The 25,213-nt window shown below is 46.7% G+C and overlaps 2 protein-coding genes across 11 annotated transcripts in view; both read right to left on the bottom strand.

Moving 5' to 3' along the window:
- The window catches only part of mapkbp1 (mitogen-activated protein kinase binding protein 1), a 31,769-nt gene extending 9,051 nt beyond the window's left edge, over positions 1-22,718 (bottom strand). For 3 of the 5 annotated variants that reach the window (XM_080293513.1, XM_026151241.2, XM_026151242.2), the window contains exons 1-19: positions 22,397-22,718; positions 20,532-20,623; positions 10,571-10,633; positions 10,429-10,486; positions 10,171-10,341; positions 9,947-10,084; positions 9,686-9,868; positions 9,569-9,586; positions 8,927-9,087; positions 8,455-8,653; positions 6,975-7,121; positions 6,696-6,901; positions 6,524-6,615; positions 4,234-4,359; positions 4,065-4,135; positions 3,715-3,836; positions 2,760-2,835; positions 2,569-2,680; positions 2,357-2,420 (exon numbers count right to left, since the gene is read on the bottom strand). In XM_080293513.1, the coding sequence (XP_080149639.1) occupies positions 2,357-2,420; positions 2,569-2,680; positions 2,760-2,835; positions 3,715-3,836; positions 4,065-4,135; positions 4,234-4,359; positions 6,524-6,615; positions 6,696-6,901; positions 6,975-7,121; positions 8,455-8,653; positions 8,927-9,087; positions 9,569-9,586; positions 9,686-9,868; positions 9,947-10,084; positions 10,171-10,341; positions 10,429-10,486; positions 10,571-10,633; positions 20,532-20,623; positions 22,397-22,510 (2,213 nt within the window). In that variant the 5' untranslated portion in view covers positions 22,511-22,718. Of the gene's footprint in view, positions 1-2,356; positions 2,421-2,568; positions 2,681-2,759; positions 2,836-3,714; positions 3,837-4,064; positions 4,136-4,233; positions 4,360-6,523; positions 6,616-6,695; positions 6,902-6,974; positions 7,122-8,454; positions 8,654-8,926; positions 9,088-9,568; positions 9,587-9,685; positions 9,869-9,946; positions 10,085-10,170; positions 10,342-10,428; positions 10,487-10,570; positions 10,634-11,984; positions 12,067-20,531; positions 20,624-22,396 lie in introns of those variants that run through there. The other 2 variants (XM_026151243.2, XM_080293514.1) reach the window with 2 other exon arrangements.
- A 624-nt stretch (positions 22,719-23,342) lies between these two features.
- The window catches only part of mgaa (MAX dimerization protein MGA a), a 30,072-nt gene continuing 28,201 nt past the window's right edge, over positions 23,343-25,213 (bottom strand). For 3 of the 6 annotated variants that reach the window (XM_026151252.2, XM_026151254.2, XM_026151253.2), the window contains exon 26: positions 23,343-25,060. In XM_026151252.2, the coding sequence (XP_026007037.2) occupies positions 24,405-25,060 (656 nt within the window). In that variant the 3' untranslated portion in view covers positions 23,343-24,404. The remainder of the gene's footprint in view (positions 25,061-25,213) is intronic. The other 3 variants (XM_080293512.1, XM_080293510.1, XM_080293509.1) reach the window with 2 other exon arrangements.

The raw sequence follows: 25,213 nt of genomic DNA, 5'->3' as shown, positions 1-25,213 counted from the left end.
GGAGGCCAAGCAGCTGATGGAAAAGAACATAGGAGCATTTTCTGAGAACGAGGAGCCGGTGACTGAGTGGATCCCTCGTGAAAGGAAAACCATGTGGGTCCCACAACTGAAGAGAGACTGCTCTACAATCCAGTACCCACTGGTATCAAACCAGGAGTCGCCCTGTATGCCGTTTCCTGCATTAGCAGCCTGAGATCTACTTTTGACTTTTTTTATAACAAAGGAGATCTTTTGGCTGCTGTGCACCCTTACACGGGAGGTGAAGGTGTGAAGATTGGAGGATTATAGATGAAGTGGAGATGTGAGCCTACACCAGAATAAAGCAATACATAGCATGTTGGATGACAACACTGGAAGTTCTCAAGTAAAAAAAGGCATGGGGTTCAGACTCCAACTGACGGAGGAGCTCCGAGGACAACGTCTTTCCTTCGGGCACCTTGGCAGAGGAACTCCTCAGATGAAAACTGGCCCAGAGCTTCCTCCCCAGCTCCTCCAGTTGCAACAGAGGAAGATTTTGTTGTCTGTCTTTGGCTTCACCAAAACTACCACAGCAATATCCCACATGCCAAAGCAACGGAGGAATGTGCTTCATTTGACAGCAACACACAAGGAACCAGCAGTCAGTGATGGGGAATAAAGGATGCGTGAAAGCAAGAGGCAATCCTGGACTACAATAGGCACAAATATTGCTTGGATAACTTAGAGGGTGTTGGCACCTCGAGTTGTAGCAGGAAAACTAACTGATGGCTGATGGCTCTTCTCTCCAATCTCCTGGATGTCTCGGGATACGATGCCTTTGTCCCACCGGAAACAAGTTCACTGAAGTGGGGGAGTCCTCTACAACCTACAGATGAAGAGTGATCCTGGGAGAGCTGGGACACATGCTGGTGACCTCAACAACTGCAAGACACCCTTGTCCCTGATTCTCAGCCACTTCTGCCATTGATCTCAAGATACAGTAGTCTGAACCAGAGTGTGACCCAGAGTGTGACCCACACCCCACCAACGAAATGAGAAGAAGGTGCAAAAGGTGCACCTCCAGGATTGGAACAGCAGCCCCTTGCACCAGGTGCAGAAAGTGTGCCTACAAAAACCACTCTACTGTGGCTAGTACATCCTGCTGCTAATGAAGATGCACACAGAAGCACACTGGAATATAAAGTTCAATCATTTTATTGGTCATTTCAGTGGTTATTTGGTCATTAAACTGCCTTTCTGGCCACTAACACACCATGTGTGATTTTCTTTTTGGCCATTCAACCCCCCCCCCTCCAAAAAGAAAAAAAGTAAAAATAAATCACTGTTACTGACCTGCAATGATGATAAAAAAAAATATTAGGTTTCATCATTCATATGCTAAAAATGTGAACTTTATTACTATTTTTACTATAATAATACATAATCTGACTGGTATTCAAAGGGTATAATATCTGAATTTGAATTATATTTTGGTTTTAAAAAATCAAGTCAATGAAAGTAGAAAAATGTTTTAATATATATGAATTTTATAGCATTTTGTAAACATAAACAGGGGGTGGACATTTTTGGCCACGAACAAGCTGAGAGGGAGTTTTTTTGTTTTTCTGTCACTGCACAAAAAAACAAAGATGCATAAAACTCATTGATACTTTTAATTATTGCTACGCATCTAACCTCCACCATGGTTAGAAAATAAATCAGTTTGCATGTATTATTTAGAAAAAAATGGGGATTTTATGCTTTTATTCCTATTTAATTCATTACAATTATGTGATCTAACTGGTATTTAAAGGGTTAAAATTCCGGATTTGAATAAAATTTAGATTATCATGAACAGCACTGATGCTAATCTAAAAATTCAAGTAAAAAAAAGTGGAATTTTTTCTTAATATATATGAATTTTATAGCATTTTGTAAATGTAAACAAGGGGTGGCCATTTTTGGCCACGAACAAGCTGAGAGGGAGTTTTTATGCACAAAAATAACAATGCATTATAATCAGTGTTGATGTGAATCAATTACATGCCCCAGACTCTACTATTAATAATACAAGAAATTTCAGTAGCAATGCAATTATATAAAATTGCGAGATTTGAGGTTGTCTTCCAGCTAGTGCAGTGGGCAAACAAACTGGTGTTTAAAGGGTTAAAAAGTAATAATTATTTTATATTTATGACAAGAACTGAAGTTAGTTAAAAGCTTTATGCAGAAAAAATGGCAAAAAAACATAAAAATAATAAAAATTACAGACCTAATCTGTTGGTGGCCACTTTTGGCCACGAACAAGCTGAAAGGGTCGTGATTTTGAACAAACCCAGAGGGTTAATAAAGGTGTGGAGGGCTGTGGGTGGGTGCGGGGGGTTCAGGTGAGGCGTACCTGTCTCCTGACACGGTGATCAGGTGTCTGCAGTCATTGCTGAACTTTAACCCCGTTATGATCTCTGGAACAGGAAGAAAAAGGGCCAGATTTGAAATAACTTTACTGGAATCACAGCCGTGTGTAAAAGCTCTGGTTTTAAATAAAGCTTTGAAAGAACTGGCTCTGCTGTCAGCAGTCATTAATCGTGTCTGTAACTGACGGCGACTGACCCGAGTGTCCGAACATGGTGGCCACGCACTCTCCTGAGTACAGGTCGAAGATGCCAATGTTCTTGTCTGAGCAGGAGGTGGCGATGAAGAGCCCCGACGGGTCTATCTGCACCTGAGGACGCAAGAGGAGTCGGTTATTGTATGTCCCTGTTCCCATGGAAACATCATCATGGTACCCACACCTTTCTGACCTTAATGAGCGTCCCGTCTTCGCCCTGAGAGCCTTTGTAGAGCTTCTTCTGTTTCCCGTTACTGATGTTAAAGATCCTGCAGGGTGAGACACAGCACTCCACCATCATCGTGATTATCATCATCATCGGCAGCAGTATTTACAAACTAAAAACATGATCCACAGACAGGAAGTGAGGGGATGAAGCGACCGGAGACCAGCTGCCACAGACCTCACCAGAAAAATAAAACTACTTCCTGGATGTAATGACACTTACAGCCATAAGGTGGCAGCAACGCACCTTAAAGCAGGAAGGAAGCTGCCGGAAGTTTGCATGGCAGTGAATGGGAGCGCCAGTAAAGGTTTAAATCCAAACAAACATGTGATACACCCGTGTGTATTTGTACACATTCATGTGTTTACATCCACAACGCGCAGGTATGTTCAGAAAACCAGCTCGAAGCTGAGAAACGCTTCCGTTTGGAGCTGCAGAAGGTTGAACAAGTCAACTCTGAACTAATCCCATCAAAACCATTCACAGGAACAGGAAACACCAGTGCAGGGGGCAGCATGACTGGTCGGATCGTCCCCACTGATAGATAATCAATACATGAAGCCTTTCCCCTAAAAGTGGGGCTTTTAATGTGAAAGTCATTTGGTTTCTGCTTCTCTGGGTTTGCTGCTTTTAATGTGAAATACTTTGGAAGGTGCTGTAAACATACAGAAGGAAGAAAGAACCCAGAGAGAAGGAGGAGGTGGTTAATCCTGCTACTCCCACTGGCTGCTGGGTAATCTGACTGATCTGAGCTAAAGGTGGATTAAAGTCCAGGCTCATCCAGCGTCTGATTGGCTGATTGCTAGTCACTTTTCAGTTCCAGCTTTGAAACGGCTTCTGCTGATCACTGACTAGACGCCTGCAGGCAGACTGCATCATGGGAGTTGTAGTTGGTCACAACCTTTCATCGGTCGGCCGTTACCTGATGCTGCGGTCCTGACAGCCCACCGCTGCGTACGTCCCGGTCGGCTCGACGTCCATGTCGTACAGCGTCGTCTTCCTGACGGCGTGATGCGTCCGCGTGAACTCCAATCCCTCCCCTGTCTGAGGAGGAGCAGAGAGAAGAGGAAGCACCACATGACCACGAAGTACCAGAAGGAGTTTATTTTACATCATTTCACCTGGAAACACGTGAACGAAAACTGCATTCAACTGACCTCGGATCAGTGACGGAGCCACGAGCGCGACACTCAGCAGTACTATTACTCCGCTACAGGTACTATTAATATGTTCAGAAGTACTAATGTGTACTCACACGGGCCTCTGTCTCACCTGCTGAGCCGTGCGAAAGTAGACACTCTTATCGGCGCCGCAGCTGATCATCCTCACCTTCCCCTCATTGGCTGACAGACAGGAAGAAGAACATCACAGGTTAGACGCTAGCAGCAAACTTACAGCAGCAAGGGGTAGAGGGTAAAAGAGGTCAAAGGTCAGACAGTACCAGCAAATCTGACGGCAGTGATGGAGGACGAGTGCTCATCCAGAGTCTGAACCAGGCTGTAATCTCTGCCCACATCCAGGACGTGGATCAGACGGTCCCGGCCGGCCGTGGCCAATAACTGGAGACCTGAGAGAGACGCGTAAATGTGGTTGGACCAACGTTCTCTTTAAACGCCCTTAAGTGTCACAACGGTGAACGGTCTGATCGCCGTAACGCCTACAAGACAAAGCTGAGGGAAACGTTAGCCCTTTATCGCTAACCTGCGTTTCTCCTTGTCTGACATCACATCACACAAGCCAATAGGAAGTCTGAGTGAACATTTTCACGCTGATATTTATCTCGGTGTTAAAAGGACCTGCTGTAATCAGCTGACTCAAAGCACAAAAGAGCCCCGCCCCCTCCCCCAATGCCTCGCTGCAGTCAAAAATAGAGTCCCCACAAACCGCCAAGGCGGGTGCACGCACACACACACACACACACAGCTGTGGCTTCATCTGTGTGACTCCAATAATCTAATGAACCTCTGGAGGAGGATGAAGACATGTCTGAAGGCCAGCATGGCGCTGCTATGGCGTTATTTTTGTGCCACTATTCTGAGTGCACGTAAAAAAAAGTTTGCAGGTGCAAGTGTTGCATTTTGAGGAGAAATTTATTTTCAGCAAAGAAAAGAATTTGAGTGAATAAAATTCATTGCTGCGTGCAAAAACTGTATTTCAGTGTTTGCTATTATACACACACACACACACACACACACACACACACACACACACACACACACACACACACACACAACAGCAGCCCCTCTCGCTCAGTTTTTGCATTTGCGCCTGCTCGCAATGTGTTGCTCGCGCTCTCAACATTTCTGCCTGTGCGTGCTCAACCCTTTTGTTTTGATTTTCTCAGATTTTTTTGCATCCAAGTCTGTGATTGGCTGGTTTTGTGGCACAAATATAACGGTGTAGAGAAAGAGTTGAGCGCACACGGGCAGAAATGTTGAGAGCGCGAGCAACACATTGTGTGTGTACGTGTGTGCACCTGCAAATTTTTTTTTTTACATGCGCTCAGAATAGTGGCACAAAAATAACGCATACGCTGCGGCCCAGCCACCACTGCACCACGTTAGCGTCTGCTTTTAGCCGTTCGCGATGGTAAAGTCAGTTATAACGAGCACCGTGTGGGTGTAAATCATGGAAGCACACGGCTGACTTTAACTACATTAGCTTATGTCAGCAGCTCTTCTCACAGATAAAACTCTCCCACTCTCTTTATAACTTTAGAGCGTCCTTTCACACAAAACAGAAAATGGTGTAAAACCAAACACACAGCAAAATGACCTCACTTTTACGCGTCCTGAAAATAAGGGCCAATTTACAGAAACACAAGTACTTTTATTTTGAAAATCTGAGGTCAGTCTTGCTAGTTGGATGTTGCAGGTTTATGTGGTGGAACACAGGAAATTCTCTCTGCAGGGACACCAACGGTCCAAAATGACTGAAAACCACAGACGGAGCCGGCTGTAAGTCAGAAAGGAACACTCACAACCACAGAAACACATAATTACACACATACCAATTTAACAAGCTCCAGTGGCATCACTTCCTGTAAAGAGATGTCGACTCAGCAAAAAGGACGAGCTTTTTGTTTTCCAAGAGGAAGAGAAACAAAGGACCTCGAGTCAGAGGACAACTAATCTGTAAGACTGAGCTCTGACCTTCAAAATCAAGTCAAACCAGCAGGGGGAGGGGCGGGGATAATGTCAGGTATCGTAAGCGTCTACGTTTCCTCCCTTTATGGCAGGGGTGTCCATCTCCATCTCCAGGCCTCGAGTGCCGGTGTCCTGCAGACGCGTCCCTGATTCAGCACAGCTGATTTAAATGGCTGAATGACCTCGTGTCCAGAGGCTGGACTCAGGTGTGTTGACCCAGGGTGAGATCTAAAACCTGCAGGACACCGGCCCTCGAGGCCTGGAGTTGGAACCCCTTCTTTAAGGGGTCCTTTCAGTAATCGTTGGCTGTACATTCAAGGCTTCATTAGCATGAGGAGAACATTTTTTACAATAAAGCTATGAATAAAACCCATTTCAAAATAAGAGCGGTGATGGAATATTTTAGTTTTCCATCAGGGAATAAAAACGGATGTTGGGTTTATAGCACAGCGTTAGTTTCACAGAGTGAAAATATCTTTAAAGTATTTATATCTTTTCTTTAGGATATATTTAAACTGTCTTCAAAAACTGAACTGTTTCCAGCGCTGCGTTGTGTTCCCGCACTGGTCTGGGATGGTTTCTCACCTGTGTCCGGTTTGGAGAACTCGAGGCAGAGGATGTCGGAGTCGTGAGCCTGAACGTTCAGAATTTCCGCCATGCCGTCTAGGTCGTGGATCCTAAAACACATCGACGTCACACCAACGTCACACCAACGCACACGCACCTTTTCCGTGGCGACCTGCCCACCTCCACTCACCTGAGGATCCCTGTGCGATCTCCAGAGGCCAGGTGATGTCCATCGGGGCTGACTCTCAGGGTCCTAATGCCCGCTCTGCTCTGGTCCACCTGCTGCCCCTCTGTCACCGATGACCCCGCCTTCTCCGTACCCGCAGCAATGCTGACGCTCTCCGTGTCCAGGAGGCCAGTTACGTTGTCGTCCACGTACACGACCTTCTGCAGGTCCTGCGGGGACAGAGGCCATAGGTCAGTGTAGCACAGGTGTAGGTGTACGATGTGCAGGTGCGTGCTGTCCTACGTTGCTCAGGATGTTCCTGTGGAGGGCGCTGTGCCCGTCAATGCTCCACAGTCGGATGGTGTTATCTGAGGAGCAGGACAGGAAGGAGCCGCGGGGAAGGCACGTTTTACCACCTCCTCCTTTTTCTCCTCCACCCTCGGGGTACATCTGCACAACAGTGACAGGTGAGACACAGGTTAGCAGACTTTGTACACACAGTAATCCAGAGTTTGGATTACTGTCCAAACTCTGGGTCCTGCTGTTGGGTGGAGGCGGCACAGCTGGAGGCAGAGTAATCCCCGCCTGGTGGATGATTTACTCACAGAGCTCAGAGTGTGGTTGGAGAGTAAAATTTTACCGAGGTTAGAGCTCACACCTGTGCACCACACCTGTACCCGTTTCCCCTCAGACGCTGAGCTTCACGACACACGTCTATAAACTTTAACCTGTCGGGAGGGCGTGACCGAGGCCAGGCTGTGCTCTGTTTGTGAGGTAGCACACTCGTTAGCTTTGTTTGGCAGTATGAACACGTCCGACACAAAACTACACAACGAGTAGCCGAGTCTGAGCTGCTGACGGTCTGAGAACCATCATCATCATCAACTTTATTTATAAAGCACTTTAAAACAACCACAGCTGACACAAAGTGCTGTACATTGGAACTGTAAAATAAAATTACATGAGATATAAGTAAAAACCAAATAAAAGAAGAGTGAAATCATTAATTAAATAACTACTTCAATTAAAAGAGAAACTAAGTCTCACTGAGGTTAAAAGCCAAGGAATAAAAGTGGGTTTTAAGACGTGATTTAAAAGTGGACAGTGAAGGGGCCTCTCTAACGTGCAAGGGCAAATTATTCCATAATTTTGGAGCCACAATAGAGAAGGCCCCGCCCCCTCTGAGCTTCCTCCTGGATCTCGGTACCTCCAGGAGCAGCTGGTCAGCTGACCTGAGAGACCGACAGGGTGTGTGGGGATGAAGAAGCTCAAATAGGTAGGGCGGGGCAAGACTGCGAAGGCATTTAAAAACAAACATAAGAATTTTAAAATGAACTCTAAAAGACACAGGCAGCCAGTGCAGAGAGGCTAGCACGGGGGTTATATGCTCTCTTTTTCGAGTTCCTGTTAGGATTCGTGCAGCCGCATTTTGAACCAGCTGCAGACGTGAGAGCAACAACTGACTGACCCCCACATAAAGTGAGTTACAGTCGTCCAGGCGAGAAGAAATGAAAGCATGGATCACTGTTTCAAGGTGCTGCCTCGAAAGAAAAGATTTTACTCTTGCCAGTCGCCTTAAATGATAAAAACTGGACTTCACCACTGCTCTGATTTGGTTGTCCAATTTAAAATCACTGTCCAACTTAAAACCAAGGTCAGTAACAACAGGTTTAACCACACAAAATATCCTCACAAACACAGACATCGATGACACACTGTTACGCCCCCACGGTTTCAATGTATGAGCAAGGCCCCATTACATCAGTAAAACCAGCACACTGACCTCCAGGCTCCACACACAGGATGAGTGATAGAGGGCGGAGTAAAGTTTTCCCGCCTTGCGGGGGTCACGGAGATCGCGGATATCCCAAACATAAACGCTGTGGTCGTTGTAGACACATGACAGCCAGCGATTGGCGGGGTCGTAGGTCACTGCCACGGTGTCTGGGTAACGAGACTCCGGCCTGCAGGAGAACAGCTGACTGACGAAGACAAAGAGGAAGAACAATGAGAGCTGCGGTTTCCATGGAAACTGTTTCCACGATCAGCTGAGCTCTAAGTAAAAACCAGGTTTCCTGTTCTGTGTTTAAACAAAGATGTGCAGACTGGCGCCATGTGACCTCTGACACGTGTTTGTCAGCTAAACATGGCGACGGCATTCTCAGTGACGACTACTACGGGCTAACGTGCACTATAGTGGGGCTACATACCGACTACAGTAAGCTGTAGTAAAATAAGGTACAGGTGTGTGTTACCTGGCTTCCACCATACTGGCGACATCAACGCCAAGGCAGTGTGGCCGGGGCAGGGTGCACAGGAAGTGCAGGTTGGCGGGGCTGAAGGCTCGAACCGTCCCATCGGAGCAGCCACAGAAGATGAAGTCATCAGTGACACACAGACAGGTGGCCTGAGACGTCTGAGGACACACGGACAGGTAAGTACACGCACCTCCACCTGAGCTGTGACAGAATGCAGTAATACTGCAGTACTAACGCTAAAGTGCTGATACTACTGCAGTGCAGGACGGTGCTGCGATGGAGAGGGTAACGTGCCAGAGTGGGTGATGTTACAGCCATGAGGTAGTTAAACGTGGACCTCGTTTGAAATTGACCAATGAGGGTGAGATGAAGGGAGTGGGTGTGTCTGATCTTTGTCACCAGAAACGTTTTACTGCTGTAAAAATCGCTCCTCGCCATTCAGCCGCCACGGCGCCGTGTCAGAGAGGATCAATAGCAAATGAACATTGTGATTAATAATGATGTCACACAGTCAGCTGCTGTGGTGGGAGGAGCTGTGGTGAAGGGCAGAGTTTGAAATGAAACAACGTAAACACGTTTGGTGGCGGCGTGTGTGTGTGGGATGTATTCGCGGCGGGCTGAGGTGGGACGAGGACTTACGGCGACAGAGTCGACCCTCTGCGCAGGAAGCAGAGGAGGAAGCAGAGCATTAGAGCAGAAACAGTGACATCACGCGACCACTGTGTAGACGCCTGCTATCAGGCCGCACGCACTCACCCTTAACTCCACCCACTTGTCGAGGAGCCGCCGGTCGTTGAACTCGCACAGCAGGCCGGAGGAGGTGATGCAGAAGGTGGAGGCGGCTTGTCTGCCCCGCCCACACGCCACATCACTGAAGAAGTTATTCCTCAGCTCGCCGAGCAGTCCCGAGCGCCCGAGCAAGGGCACGGTGGCGTTCACCTGCAGACACAGAAACCATCAGTAACCGCACAGGAAGTCCCAGCCAATCAATCTTTAGGTGGGCGGTCACGCGGGAACCTTGCAGGTCTTGGCGTGGTCCAGGTACCAGAACTTGACGTGTCGGTTTCCAGCGGTAACGAAGTAGGAGCTGTCATCCGAGAAGGAGACGGCGGTCACTTTGCTGGACACCTTATTGGACGCCACGACTACGTTTTTCTGAAACGGACAGACAGCAGCAGGTGAGCACGAAGACCTTTTCTCAGGTGGCATCTCTCAGGTGCACTCGGCCACGCCTCCGTCACCTTCCAGTTCCATACGTTGACCACCATGTCGTGCTGGTAGCCCACGCTGACAATGTACTTCCCATTTGGAGAGAACGCCACGCACGCAATGCCATATTTATGTTCCTGCAGCTCGCACACCTGAATGCACTCTGATACCTCCCAGACCCGGACTGCCGGCATGTGACCACTCTGTGGAAGACAAGAAGGAAAAAAATAAGCATCATCTCTCACCTGAGGCACCAGGTGAACACCTGAGCGCTGTCGTGGCATGCTTACCTCTCCTGTGACCACATACTTCCCGTCCGGCGAAAATGCCAGCGTCGTGATTGCCTTCCTGTAACAGGAAACGGTCTTTATTCCATGTTTTCCTTACAGAAGCAGACAAGAAGTGTGATCTGATTGGCTGCTGGAGTCTTACCTGGAGCTGTTGAAGATGTGATGCTGTTTGTTCTTCCGTGGATTCAGCAGCACGACCACACACCTGCAATGACACGGCCAGGTAACATGATCAAAACACTCATTCACAGGAAGTAGGGCTGCCACAAACGATTATTTTGATAGTCGACTAGTCACCGATTATTTTTGCGATTAGTCGACTAATCAGATCATCATTCATTGGATGTAAAACGTACAGCTTATTGCACCAGTAGCATCTGCTCTTATATAACTATTATTAGCTTACAGCTTTAAGTGTTTAAGGTCTGTGCTAACTAAAAATAAAGACAAGATGATAGTTTATTAAATTTTAATGAAATTTGCAGATTGTTTCGGTGAAGTTTAATAAACTCCTTGCTATCTAAAGTATAACAGGACACCGGAGTAAATTCTGGAGCATCTCACACTTCTGATAATCAGCTGTTTATTCAGCTGTGTAAAAACTATAACTTTAATCTCAGCCAAACCGATTTACTCAGGAACAAATAAAATACTAAATAAAGCCAAACAATAACATTTTTAAGTTATCTAAGTGACTTATATATCATGTTTAACCTGAATAGTGAAAGACGGCGGTGGGTTTGAAAACGATTTGCTGGGAGTCCGGTGTTCTCACGGCTCTAGTGAGCCTTGCCCCCGGCTAGCTATCGAGCTAGTGGGTAACAGACGTCTCCGAAAACATCGGAGCGCTTTTGAAAATATGTGGTGTCTTGACAAATTGAGCAGATATTTGAGGTTTACACAGCTACATTCTCACCTGAAAATATGTTAAACGTTTATTTTGTGACCCAGAAAGAATAATAAGAGTAATATTAAAACTAATTAGCTGCCGCCATTGTTGGAAACTGAGCTGGGCTGCGCTATGAATTCTGGGACACAGCTTCTTCTTCTTCTTCGGGGTTTAACGGCAGCTGGCATCCTTGTACATGCAGTGCTGCCATCTTCTGTTTCAGTCCGTTATTACACTCTTAAATCCTACTACTTATTCCTGCGTCTTTCAGGTTCTTACAAAGCTTCAAACGATGCGTCGACTATTAAATTAGTCGTGACTAGTCGACTAATCGTGGCAGCCCTAACAGGAAGGCAGAGAAAGTTGTCTGGTTTCCAAAATAAAAGACCTGGGACGGTTTTCCTTCAATCCGATTGTTAAGTGATGACGTGACGAATCCTACTTCCGGGCCTAAAGTAGTCTGCGTTTAATATGGCTTTTGTGTTGTTAACATGTTTAATGTTATGTATTTTCTTCTATTTAATCTCAAAAAGCTCCTAAAACAGTCAGTGATCACCGTTGACCTCCCTCGGCTTTTATTACCGCTAATCATTTATTTAAGCTCAGTTTTTAAAACCTTAGGATGTAACTACAGCCCAGCCCATGCAGCAGTATATGAATGACTAACCTCGTATTGTGGATGGATTATCTCAGTTGTTCTCCTGGCTGAAGTTTGGTCCTTTTACAGCATCCTGCCATGCGATTACATTTGTTCCTGACCACCGAGAACACTCACGTTAACTTTTATCGAGTGGAAAAAAAGTTAGCTTGTTTATATTATGCTAACATAGCTGTGTCGCTAGCGGTCACATAGCACATCATTATATACCAGCTAGCCTAACTTCAGTAACCCTACAAACGTCACTGCTGTTTAGTTTTCTGTCTTCATTTATGTTGGAAGTGATAGCAGAGCTGTACGTTTGAATTTGTTTCCAAAACCCCGCAGTCAGGACATGCTATATTGTAGTTAGATAGAAGCTAGTGAGCTAACTTCCTGCTAACTTCTAACTCCGTTAAATGTCATAAATTCCGTTTTCATTGATGCCTGGATGTTAAACTCAATTGTTACACCTGGTAGAGCAGAACGCTGATCATTTTATTAAAGATGAAAGGATTTAGACAGTTTTTCAACTCTCATAATACCATAGTGCAGCAGTCCCCAACCCCCGGGCCTCGGACCGGTACCGGTCTGTGAGTTGTTTGGTACCGGGCTGCGAGAGTTGAGGCTCAGGTGTGAAATGTATAGTTTTCAGGGTTTTTATCGGTTTTCAGCGTTATTTTGTTATCATTTTTATCGTTTACTCGGCTTTCCTTGGTCTTTTCACGTGTGTTATGAATAAATCTTCTTTTTTTCGGTACCGGTACTAGTTTTATTTTGTTGTATTTATCCGCGACACCTTAAAGGCCGGTCCGTGAAAATATTGTCGGGCATAAACCGGTCCGTGGCGCAAAAAAGGTTGGGGACCACTGCCATAGTGATCGTTTGATATATGGACCTGCAGCGGAGTTTAGGCCAAGACACGGCTAGTGACATCAGACTTAATGACCAGATTGCCCGAGGATGGGGCAATAGGATGAACTATTGAAACCAGCCCACTGAAGGAACAATGTCATTATGCAAATGTCCTGTTTATAAGATTGTGGAAACCTGCAGTCAGCTGAGACTGAAGAAGTCACCTGGATGAGTGACGAAACGTTTCTCCCACTGAAAACATCCAGATGAACAGAATCAACTTTTGGAGATGGAGGAAAATCTCACAGTTTCAAAATAAAAGCTTTCAGTTAGCTATTGGCTGTTACCAACATGCCTTAAATATGTGAATTTTGCAAAACAAAAGGTCAGACTTAATTTTATAAAATAAACAGGATGCTCAGCAATGCCAGGTTTTCAAAGTAAAAACCTCCCAAGTTTCCCCACTTCAAGCGTTAGCAGGAAGCTGCAGACGGAGTCAGGCACAAGCAACAATCCCACGTCGATTCTGTTTCTAAAGCAAAATTCACCAAGAAGAAGAAGGAGCAGAGCATTCTGGGAGATTAAAAACCCTGAAACAATAAGCAGTTTATGGCTGCATCCCAATCCAGGGTTTAAGGCACAGTGGCGCGCCGAAAGCTGTCCCAATTCAAAGGCTACTCGAAATGCGGCCCTCAAATGCGTCCTTCATTTCCCTGAATTTTAAGGATGTGGCGGCGTAGACTTCGCGGTCCCATATATCCCACAATTCATAGCGCGGCAGTCGGTGTGGATAATTTTGCCGCAGACGGCAGAAGCGGAGCAGCCGAAGAGTAAACTTTCAAAAGTAAGTAGTGAATATTATGTCACTTATTTATGTGAAAATGTTTAATAATGAGGAACATTAAAACATTACTGTTGGCCACATGTCGGCAAAGTTATTTGCCATTAGTGATGGTTGTACGTTCAGCTTTTACTTGCTTTTAAAGCTATTAAAATATAATAATACAATAGTCGACCTTAATCTTACAGAGAATGTGGATAATTAAAGTCAGTCATATATCCACAAACACAACAAGCTGAAAGTCAGTGATGCTGCTCGGTTTGCAGTCCTGAATATCACGGCACAAGCAGGATTCACTGCACTGTTAATGTTAGCTATGTTATATTGCTGCCTCTGTTCGGTGGTGTCGAGCCAAACGGACTTTAACGTGTGTTTGAACGAGCTGACGGTTCACTCGTTAAGCTGAAAGAAAGATGCTTTAATCACAGCAGTCACACATGTGTCTACTGTACCATCTGGGAACTCTTCTTGTTTAGCACTCATAATGACACAAACACTAAATCCTCCTTCTCTGGTGCTGTTGTGTAGCAGTGTATACACCTGAGACTGTCACCTGTCTGTCTGTCCTGCACTCTCTCTATTTCTTTCTCTCTGATTGTGGAATAAAAGTATGAACATGTGTTTATAAGTCACACTTGTGTTTGAATCCTGCAGCTTATCACACATTTGATTTCCATGTGTGACAACTGCAAGTGTCCAGAGTGAGGACAGACTGAGGGACCCACTGCTGCTCATCAGCTGTGAGGCTTTGCACCCCTATTGATCCACCAGGACAAACTCAGCAGTGTGTGAGGAAGAGGAGGAGGAAGAGCCAGCAGCAGCTGACAGATGGAGAGAATAGACAGACTGTTCCCTGTTTGTGAAGGACTGCTAGGAAAGTTTAGAATAACTAATTGTCTGTCCTGAATCAGTCTTATTAGGTAATGTTCAAATAATTTTATCATTCCAGTGTTTTCAGTGTGGGAGAAAGTACTCAGGGCCTTCAAGTTACACACTATGAAAGGCAGCAACAAGTTTAATGTTCAGAAACCTAAAGTCTGTATCAGCAGCAGAATGGAGCTAAAAATAAATGTTTGTTTCAGTTCTATGAAGCTTTGAGTATTTTGGATTAGTAGCACTGCTGTGTGTGTTGCATTATATTGCTGTAATTGTTTATATGCTTTATATATTCTGAGCTAAGTTGATCTATAGTGTTACATCATATTCTGTAAGGATGTTATGTGTTTGTAGACTTTCTGCCCAGTTTGACCCATTTAGCAGAAGTCAGCCTGTTTAAGGCTCTGATATCTATTCTGTGTGACTTAAAGCAGTTATGACATGGTCTGATTTTCTCACCCAATAAAGGAATATTTCATACATCAGTCTACTCTTCATTCTATCAGACACAGTTATCACAGCTCGTACATTTCCTTTTTACACATGTATGTAAGCATTGAGCCAAATTTAGTAATGCCAGCATACTGAAGGAACGACATTTGTCTCTTATATATATAATACATCTATAGATACACTGTCAAAGATACTTGAGTGTCTTTGAGTGAAGATTTAAGGTGACAGGAAATATAAATAACTGCAACTTAAATCTTTACTGAAGCTCAGTATTTGACACAGAGTTCAAACTCACTGCTGTAATAACTAATAATGATTTAATATAATAACTATAATATTGGCCATCTCATATTTACACTGACTTTAGTCTCATGAACGACATCAGCTAATTGTTATGTACTAGCTAATCTTAAATGACTGTTCAGTACAGAAATGAAGCCCAACAATCATGATTTACAGTCTTGTGGTCTCAGTCTCAGATACTTATTAAATCACACAAAGCTCACGTAGAAACAAACAAACGAACAAAATGTGTTCTCGTTCATTTCTGTCAACCACACGTTTCCAGCTATCATGGTTGCTAGGCAACCTGGGCAGCGCGACGGAGGCTAGACCGTCCCATTTCACAAGCCTCGCACTTCCGGCCTCAGCGGTCTTTGAGTACGCGGCCCTTGAGGACCGTTGAGGCTGCAGACCCTGAATTGGGATACAGCCAATGATCCTGAGGAGACTACTACAACCTGTGAACAGGTAGCCATGGAAACCACACCTGCTGTAAGCAGCTTTGTTTCCTGTCAGCTGATGAACAGAGATGGTCAGCGTGCTGCAGTAAGTGGGCGGTACAAGTCCTGAGACACCTGTGCAGGTGTTTCCTCCCTGTGACTATCTCAGACCATTGTTTATGTCAACCCCCCCGCCGTGGTTCTCTTTATGTTCATGTTAAATAAATGAGACTCAGTGCCCCCCCCCTGCACCTGTGGTTACTCAGAAGCATCAATTTTACCGTGCACGGTTACCTGCAACAGCAGGTTTGATTCTCCTCCCCTCACTCACGCCCCCTCTGTCAGCCGTCTGAGCTTCTGTCTGCGTTCACTGAAAACACTTTTGTCTGTGCGGTTTGTGTTCAGGGCACACCTGTGTGAAGAGCTCACATGTGAACAGCTCTTCTTCCGATTGGATGGTACCTGTGTGGGAGCGGTTGCCCACAGCTCACACACAGGACTGTGTCAGCATGGCTTCAGAGAAGGTTTAAAGATGGCGGTCAGACCTGCTGTGCAGACTTGACATCCATAAACACGCCCTCACGCACACACCACCCTTAGCGTTCACACACACACTCTGTAAATGAAACTCATGGATGTGGGTCACACACCTGCAGTCACACTGCAGAGCACTCAATTCTCCCACAGGACACGAAGGCAGTGTGGACCTGCCTGACCTCCCCTGTAAAACAGAGCAGCTCTAATGTGCGTCTGTTTGGTGACTGTGTGCGTCCGAGCTCAGCCTTCATCCAGCAGATCCACAGAGACCCCATCAGGACCTCATGCTTCCAAACACGTCACCCGTGTTTATAAAAAGCTCCATGTTCACCTAAACTTGACCCTGAAGAGGTCACCAGGGTGCAGCGGACGTCAGCGGCAGGTAGAGTCACTGTGGAACCCACAGAGAGCCAATGAGCACGTGCAGACGGCTGCTCTGAAACAGACCTGAGATCAACGAGTGAGCTGTAACACAGAGCCAGGAGAGCTCACACACACACACAGCTAGATGACTCACACACACACAGGGATTATACATGTGTCTGTCTGTGTGTGAGTCTGTGTGTGTGTGAGATCAGCTGTGAAGCCTGCAGCAGATTAAAGGAGCAGCCACGAACAACTACCCGCTGACGCCTTATTGGTCGGATCAGTTCATCAAAGCAAAACAGCTTTGTTGCTGAGGCGGATCCGGACCTGCTAGTGATGTGTGTGTGTGTGTGTGTGTGTGTGTGTGTGTGTGTGTGTGTGTGTGTGTGTGTGTGTGCAGATAAACATGTCGTGCTGCTGACTGTTCGTCTGGAAGCCGCTGAATCAGCAGCCAGTTACAGTCTTCCTCTCACACACACACGCACACACACACACACACACGCGCACGCACGCACACACACACACACACACACACACACACACACACACACACACACACACACACACACACACACACACACACACAGAGTCGACTGCGCCTCCTTCACAGATAGAGGAGGACATAAAGACAGTTAAACCTCAGTGAAGCTGCTGCAGTTCTCAGTGTGGCCTGATGGTGGCAGCGCTTGATGCGGCAGAGAGCGTTTATTTAGTTTATCGTCATGGAAACATGTAGGAGGTTCACGGGAGATGCTGATGGACATTTTTTAGCCTTCGTGTACTCGTTAGCTGTGTAGCTGTTAGCCGTGGCACCGTGGTCAAGCCCACACACAGCACCAAGCAACTGGGTTTAATCAGTAGACGTACGTGGGCGAGCAGTAACGCAGTAATTTCTGCAGTAACACAGTACAAGCTGCAGTAACGCAGTACAAGCTGCAGTAACGCAGTACAAGCTGCAGTAACGCAGTAATTTCTGCAGTAACGCAGTACATTCTGCAGTAACACAGTACATTCTGCAGTAACACAGTATATTCTGCAGTAACACAGTACATTCTGCAGTAACAGTACATTCTGCAGTAACACAGTACAAGCTGCAGTAACGCAGTATATTCTGCAATAACGCAGTACATTCTGCAGTAAAGCAGTACATTCTGCAGTAACACAGTATATTCTGCAGTAACGCAGTACATTCTGCAGTAACACAGTACAAGCTACAGTAACGCAGTACATTCTGCAGTAACACAGTACAAGCTACAGTAACGCAGTACATTCTGCAGTAACACAGTACATTCTGCAGTAACACAGTACAAGCTACAGTAACACAGTACAAGCTACAGTAACGCAGTACATTCTGCAGTAACACAGTACAAGCTGCAGTAACGCAGTACAAGCTGCAGTAACACAGTACTGTGGATGCAGAGAATCAAACTGCGTGTTCTTCTTCTGTAGTGCCGCCGGCCTTCATGCACTCCCTCACATTAACCCATATTCACGCCGCCGCTGCACTGACCCACTTCCTGTCACTGTGTTTAAACGGCGCTTCGTCAGCCGTGACCTGAAAGCGCAGCTCCACACAAATGGACCAATCAGCAGCCCCTCCTCCCGTGCCTGCGGCTGATTGCACAGCATAAAATCCTGGAAACTGGACGCCTTCCCAGAACCCCGGTGACATTCCCATCATTCCTCTGGACTCCGACTCACAGAGCACCGTGACCTCTGACCTGTGATTGTTCTCATAAAGGAAGTTTTTCTGGGTTCTTTTGTGACTAAAATGCGTCTCTGTTTTGTTTCACACGGCGTCGCCGCTGCTCAGCTCCACCCACTTGTACAGGCTCATCGCCGTCTGCCGAGGTCTTCTGATCGTGGTTTCAGACATACGTCTAAATCCTAAAATGAGTTAGTGTGCATGTCATCGGCTAAGTCACAGATTGAGATGAGACTTCCCACTATCCAATCACATGCTGAGACTGTTGTTTCTGGGATAGGCTCCACCCCCCTGAGAAGGATCTGGATGAACACGTTAACCTTACTGCAGTTTACTGAGTGCAGATAAACATGTGAGCTCGCTTCAGTGTGAACGCTGTGTCTGCTTCTAAGATCTGCCATCTATAACAACAAGCAATAATGATGATGATGATGATAAAAGTGTTTTCAGAGCTCTCCCCTCACACTGACCGCCTCCTTTAGTCTGTTCGTGTCTCAGCAGCTGTTAAACGTGTGTTAATGACCTCACTGCGCTAGTGGATCGTTTCACCTGAGGATCATCTGGATCATCTCAAACTGACTGTTTCTTCTGTGTGTCTGCTCACGCCGTGGTAACGACTCAGAGCCTAGCTGATGCTGCAGCATCAGGCCTCTTCCTGTTATCACACACTTCCTGTGCAGTGGATCGTCCTCGGGGCGCAGGTTAAGCATGCCCACCCCAAGAATTTGGCTATCGGGCAAATGTTGGAGTCGAGGATGCTATCCTCCACCTGTTTCACCTCGATAAGAAAGCAGCACAGTCAGGATCCTCCTCCTGGACCCTACCCGGTGACCCGGACTGGCAGCTGCCTCACAGAGACCAGGACATCCAGTCTGGGCGGCAGCTCCAGTCTGGGTGGCAGCACTGCTGCACCACAGGGCAGTACATCCAAACAGGAGTCTGGGCTGGAGAAGCTGGACTCATGCTGCTGAACATCATGGACGATGTCAGATATTTACGTTCTAGAATCGATGCTCTTATTGAAATATCAGCATTTTAGTAATTTGGGGTGAATTTGAATTTAATCGTTAAGAGGAACACAGCATAAAGTAACTTATTTATTGTGAAAAATACTTCTTCCACCTGTCACAATGATATGCAACATAAGGCTGCATAGATGCGCCACGGCTCACCTGAGCTGACTGACATTTGATAATATGTGATCGTAAGCAGTCGAGGTGGTTTGTGGCACATGTGGCAGGAAAAGTAAATCATGACACAGAACATGAAGAGTTTATGACAGGTGCTGCTGGGTGGAGTCCTGTGGAGCTGCAGGCAGGTACTAAATGTGGAGTTGTTGGTGGCGTGCAGCACTGTTGATGAATTTTGGAAAATGACTCCGGTCTAGGCTTCAGTGTTTGCGCCTGTGTTTAAATGACGGGAATTCCTGCATCCTTAATCTTCGTGAATAAATATGTTTATGAAATAAAATCGTGCTACAAAAATGAGCTGAAGGAGTTTAGTCCCTGAGACTCAGCCACTGTAGGCTTCCTGAGTAAGACAGATAGATAATAACATCCATCTTCTTCCGTTTATCCGGGGCCAGGAGGCGGAGGCAGCACCATCCGTCACTCATAAACGTGACTCCTGCACCTGGAGCAGGAACAACGGAAACGAAGTGCATCTGCTTTTCTCAGCTGTCGTGTTATTTTCAGTCACATTTGTTTTTGATGGCTGACTGAATATTTTCAAATGTAGATTTTTACATCATGTTTGATAAACGTTCATAAATACGCAATAAGAATAAGCAGTGTGATGCTTGTATTTATTATGAAGGAGTCATTTGAAACACACCAGTAACACCAGCTGGAGGAACAGCCTAACAGCCTGATCAGGCTGGCTCCTCCTCCTCCTCAGGAGCAGGAGCCTCTTCCTTTGTACCTCGAGACAGCCAACTGTACAACTCGGAGAGACGTGGAGGAGTGGCAGGAGGGGTGGAGGATGGACGACATCAACCCGGTAAAAAAAACACACGTGAACAGTTTTCCTGAGGGGACCTCTCCGAGGGCTTAAAGGGCTATTCTATTCTTTTCTATTGTATATGACCTCATCTTCGTCAGGTCAGCCATCGCCATGACTACCATCATCATATCATTTCATCATCATCAGCTGTGACAGAAAAAAACCCAAATTTGGCATAACTAAAGTCACCGTTTTCCCATTAGCCCTCAGTGCTCTCTCACCCTGCTGGATACGCCACCAGTCCACTCCGGGGGTCACAGGCCAGCGCTCGGTTCCCCGGTGCTGTGATTCCCAGAACCTTCTCCAAGGTCACCTGAAGGGCAAAGGCCAGAACGTGACAGGTTAACTCCTGCGAATGTGTTCGTGTTGATCTTTCTTTCACAGGAGTGACAGCGCCGCGAGCGGCAGGCCCCACCTGCTGATTTAAACACTACAGCTCACATGATGCTTTGGGACACACACAAAGCTGTTTCTGTTCACAACAAAAGCAGCACTGCTCTGCAGAGAGCCTTCAGTGATCAGATTATTGATCAGATCACTGATCACTGACAGACTGAAATTAGGCAGGTCAGAGGTCAGAGAGGAGCGCCAGCGTCAACGCACAGAGACCGAGTCTCTCTCTCTCTCTCTCACACACACACACACACTTACTTCTGCCTCCATGCTGCCAGAAAATGTCCTGCTGCTCAGTCTGACTGCTGAGCGGCCAGATGCTAAACTAACAGCACAGAGAGAGAGAGAGAGAGAGTGTGTGTGTGTGTGTGTGTCCTCCTCACATGACTCCCCTCCCCCTGCACCAAACTCTATTCATGATTTCACAGTTTTTGGCCCTCTCAGCTCAGCACGAACGCTTTCCTCCAAACCGTCCAATCAGATTAAAAGAAACCACGAGGATGAATCATCAGGCGAGTCTGCAGGACGCCGCTCGCCGGGCAAGTAGCAAGTGATTTTCTTTGCCTCTGAATGGCGATTCAGGAGAAACTACTCAGGAACAGTGAGACGCTGCGTCAGTCGTCAGAGACGTGACGAGCTTGCCGACAGGAAAGGCTCGCATCCGAGTGGCTCAAAGGTGCCACGGTCTTTCGGTTTGAGCTCATATTGTTTTAATGTGTAATTTCAGTTTATCTACAACTGCTTCTCACTCCTGCCTGTGCTCAGAAACTTTTAGTCTTCCATTAAACGCCATGGATGTGCGTGTATCCATCCAGTAAACTTTACTGCTGACACTAATAAGCCTCTGAAAGGGCCGCTGAGCTCAGCCTGGACACCACTGCATTAACACGACATGATTCTAATGTGAAGCCCAAACTGGGCTGCAATGTCCCCATAACAAAGATCGTCTCCAAGGAGCACAAACAGCCTCACTGCTGAGTCTCTGCTCTCCATTTCAATTTCAATGGGGACAAACGGCAAAGTCCCCACAATGCAGTTGTGTGAACAAGTATGCGTTCCCACAACATGACCAGAACAGGTGGGGCGTGTCCCAGTAAATCAGCAGGCACACAAAGGATTGTGGGAAGTGAAGCTGCTAACAGATGAAGGGGCCCGCAGGTGATAGACCAGCTGGACGGGACAGACAGGTTCTCACAATGTGAGCGTCCGCACAAGTCTACAGCACAAATCTTGTGATTCAGGATGGTTTGGTGCACAAAAATGCTTTCAGACAGCAAGGACCATATTTACAAAGGAGGAGGAGGAGGAGGCACTTTGAACCAAAGACTGCTCCATACAGTGAGAACATCTGCAGAAACAGAGAGCCTGTTTAGCACAGTGTTTGGCATCTGAGAACAAAATGAGGACCAGTCAAAGGTCTTTATGAGGACCATCAGAGGAAAGGTCATCAGGGAGGGTCCTTATTTTCCACACAGACCAGTTCAGGTGTGTGTTTTGCACCGATAACAGCAATGATGAGAAAATAAAAATGTTGAATTTTAAACAATCAATTTTAAAAAATTCAATAAAAACAGACGACAGCTAATGTCAGTTAGAATAAGCTCTATTTATCAGTTAGAAACAATTAAACAATAAAACCACCAGACTCCAGCAGAAACACAATAGGTTCCGTGTGTGTGTCAGTCGCGCGCACCTTGTCGCTGAGCTCGCGCCTGTGCCGCGCGCCGGTGCCGCTCCGCCGCAGTTTGATGGACGGGGAGCGCAGCAGGCTCCTGATGCGGCTGCGGATCGTTCCGTCCGCGGCCATCGCGCCGTTAGCCGCCGGCTAGCTGCGGCTCTCAGCGGCTGCTCTGCGCCGCCATGCCTTCAGAGCCGGGCCGGACCGGGTGTTCCGTGAGCACGGTCCTGGTTCGGTTCTGCGCTGTTCCGGGCCGCCGTTCCGCATCGTAGTCCTCCCCCGCAGCGAGGAAACGGGACGACCGGGACCGGACTGATCAGAGCGGCGATCCGTTAGTGTCAATGCCGCACGCGACACCCGCACTTCCGGTCACACCTTTCAAAATAAACACGTTCTCTCAAATAATTTAGACGCTACAGTCCAATCACAGCTGTTATCATTAGCTCATTTAGCATGGACATTACTTCGGATTGAACACAGCAATGCCTCAAAAGCAAGATTTACTGATCACTTACTTTTATTGACATGAAACAAGATTTTTCTTTCGAAAGTTGTTTTTTTCTTAAGATGCGATGCTTTTACTTTGACAGTCATCGTCCGGTGTCGCGTGTCAGAAGTCGGATGACGCGTCTTCACTGTTAGCGCAGAGCATAAGCGCCTCTCAGCGGCACCGGACACTAACCGCAGCTTCTTTTTTTCCTATATTAGCCGTAACTTACCTGTAATGACGCCATAAAAATCGATGGTGAGCCAAAATAAATCAAACACTTTAAATCAGAAACTCAAACAACTCATCTGGATAGAAACTTTTTTTTTACTGATTATTTATTTTTCCTCGTTTGCTGGATGATGTGTTCAGGTACTCTGAATCAGAAAACTCAGCTTTAACTTGAAAGTTTCAGGTGAGAAACTCATCAAACACACCGGGAAACCTTTTGTTGAATAAAAGTAGGATGCAGACTCAAATATTTAACTTTTATTGGTACCTGTTTTCCTTCCAGCTGTTAGGACAGCTGAGGTAAACATGTAGAAATAGGCATTAAGAAAAAGAAAAGGTGAGTCCAGGTGAGTCCCCTGTGATGACTGCGTTTTTCCTGCAAAACATGAAGAAACTGAAACATTCCACCATGGTGAGACACTGACCGCTTTCACAAAGTTCCTTTAAATAAAAAAAATAAAAGCAGGAAACAATAGCTGGACCTTCAGAATAAAGTATGAACGTTTGGAGGCGAGTAGCCCGAATGCGCTCTCTTTGTGACGTGGACGCCACTCTCAGACATGAACTTGCAACCTGTGAAGGCGTCTCTCGGCTCACCTGGCGCCGATACAAACAGGAAGACATTTGAACGCAACATCAGAACATTCTGTGGGGACAGGGCTTCTTCCTCAGCACGCCATCAAGTTTCTCTGAATGCAGCCACTGAAAACAGGATGCTACAGTAACTCTTTCAAAGACAGATGTGACAGGTTCAACAGACATTTTTAAAAACTGAAATCCCCACTATCTTGGCTGCGAGGAAGAGGGGCGGGTCTGACCATGAAACCGCTCACTCACTGGATAACATAGTGACTGACGAGTCATTAGCCAATGAGCAATCAACAAAACACCACAGCTGATCCTCCATTTTGAAAGACATGATTGAGATACATGAACTCAGCATGAAGCGTGTACAGAGGTCAGAGCAGCGTCGTGCTGCAGACTTCTATAGGACAGAACTGCAGTGTTGCCCCCTGGTGGCTGTCAGGTAGAACGCAGGTTTAAGGCACTTCCATATTTTTCAGAAGCAGCGTCTGCGTTTTTTCCGGTCAGCGCGTCGGAAAACCAGGACACCGTCGCCCTGTTCCAAACCAATCAATACCTGAATATTGATCCTTAGTAATCCACAAACGATAACTGATTGTTACCATAGAAGCGCCACAATCAGTCTATGCTTTTCTTTTTTTCCTCCCAATGTGCCAACTCCCATCAGGACCCAACCAGGAAGGTGCAGCTGCTGTGACATCATTATTTCTGCGTGTGATGTCAGCTGGGGGCGTTTCCTCTTAATCCCAGAGGAACCAGCCTCGGCATCGGCCTCCAGGCCACGCCCCTGTGCCCTTGCCCCTCTTCTCCCCCTGCCACTGTGCCCTCTCTTTCCCTGTTGCCTGGGCTTGCCACTTTGGCTCCGCCCACCTTCATCTGCAGCAGAGGGGGCGGGGCCAGCACGCCTCCTTTAGGACTGCCTGAAGTGGTCAACATCGTTTCTGTATTGAGGTTAGGCCCAACCCCATCTGTGTCAGAGTCTGAGTCCAGCTGCAGCATCCAGGGGCTGTGGGTGTGTCCTTCCTCGTCAGCTCCATCCACCGCTGCAGCGTCCTGGTTTTTTTCCACCTGCTGATTAAGGAAGACAAACTCATCGAGGAGCGACGGCAGGCTCTTGTTCTCGCCCCTGCTCTCAGGCTTCGCCTCTCTCTCCTCTGTTTGGCTGTCAGAGCCGCAATACGACCAGGATGCAGGTGTGACCTCACCGAGGGGTGGAGTCTGGTCCTGGTGTATGATTCGATCTGAGGACTTAGATGATGCATCGCAGACCTCTAGAGGAGGAGCCGGAAGACCAGGGAGCAGCTGATGGGTTGGAGGCGGAGCCTGCTGTTGTGTGTTGGTCTGAATGAGTTTCAGCACCCCGCTGAGGCTGGAGCCTGGAAGAGTAAACAGATGATCAGCTGATCGGCCAAACAACCAATCATATGCCGTTACAATAACAACGTTTTTGTATTTCTCGGAGGGTTTTTTGGTTTAATTTGTCCATCTGACAGATGCTAATGAGTCCGACCCGGAAGGAGGAGGAGCTT

This window comes from Astatotilapia calliptera, chromosome 19 (genome assembly GCF_964374335.1).
Source record: "Astatotilapia calliptera chromosome 19, fAstCal68.1, whole genome shotgun sequence".
NCBI classification, from domain to species: domain Eukaryota; kingdom Metazoa; phylum Chordata; class Actinopteri; order Cichliformes; family Cichlidae; genus Astatotilapia; species Astatotilapia calliptera.
Note: the sequence above shows the minus strand (reverse complement) of the source record. Positions and strands in the feature narration are given on the sequence as shown.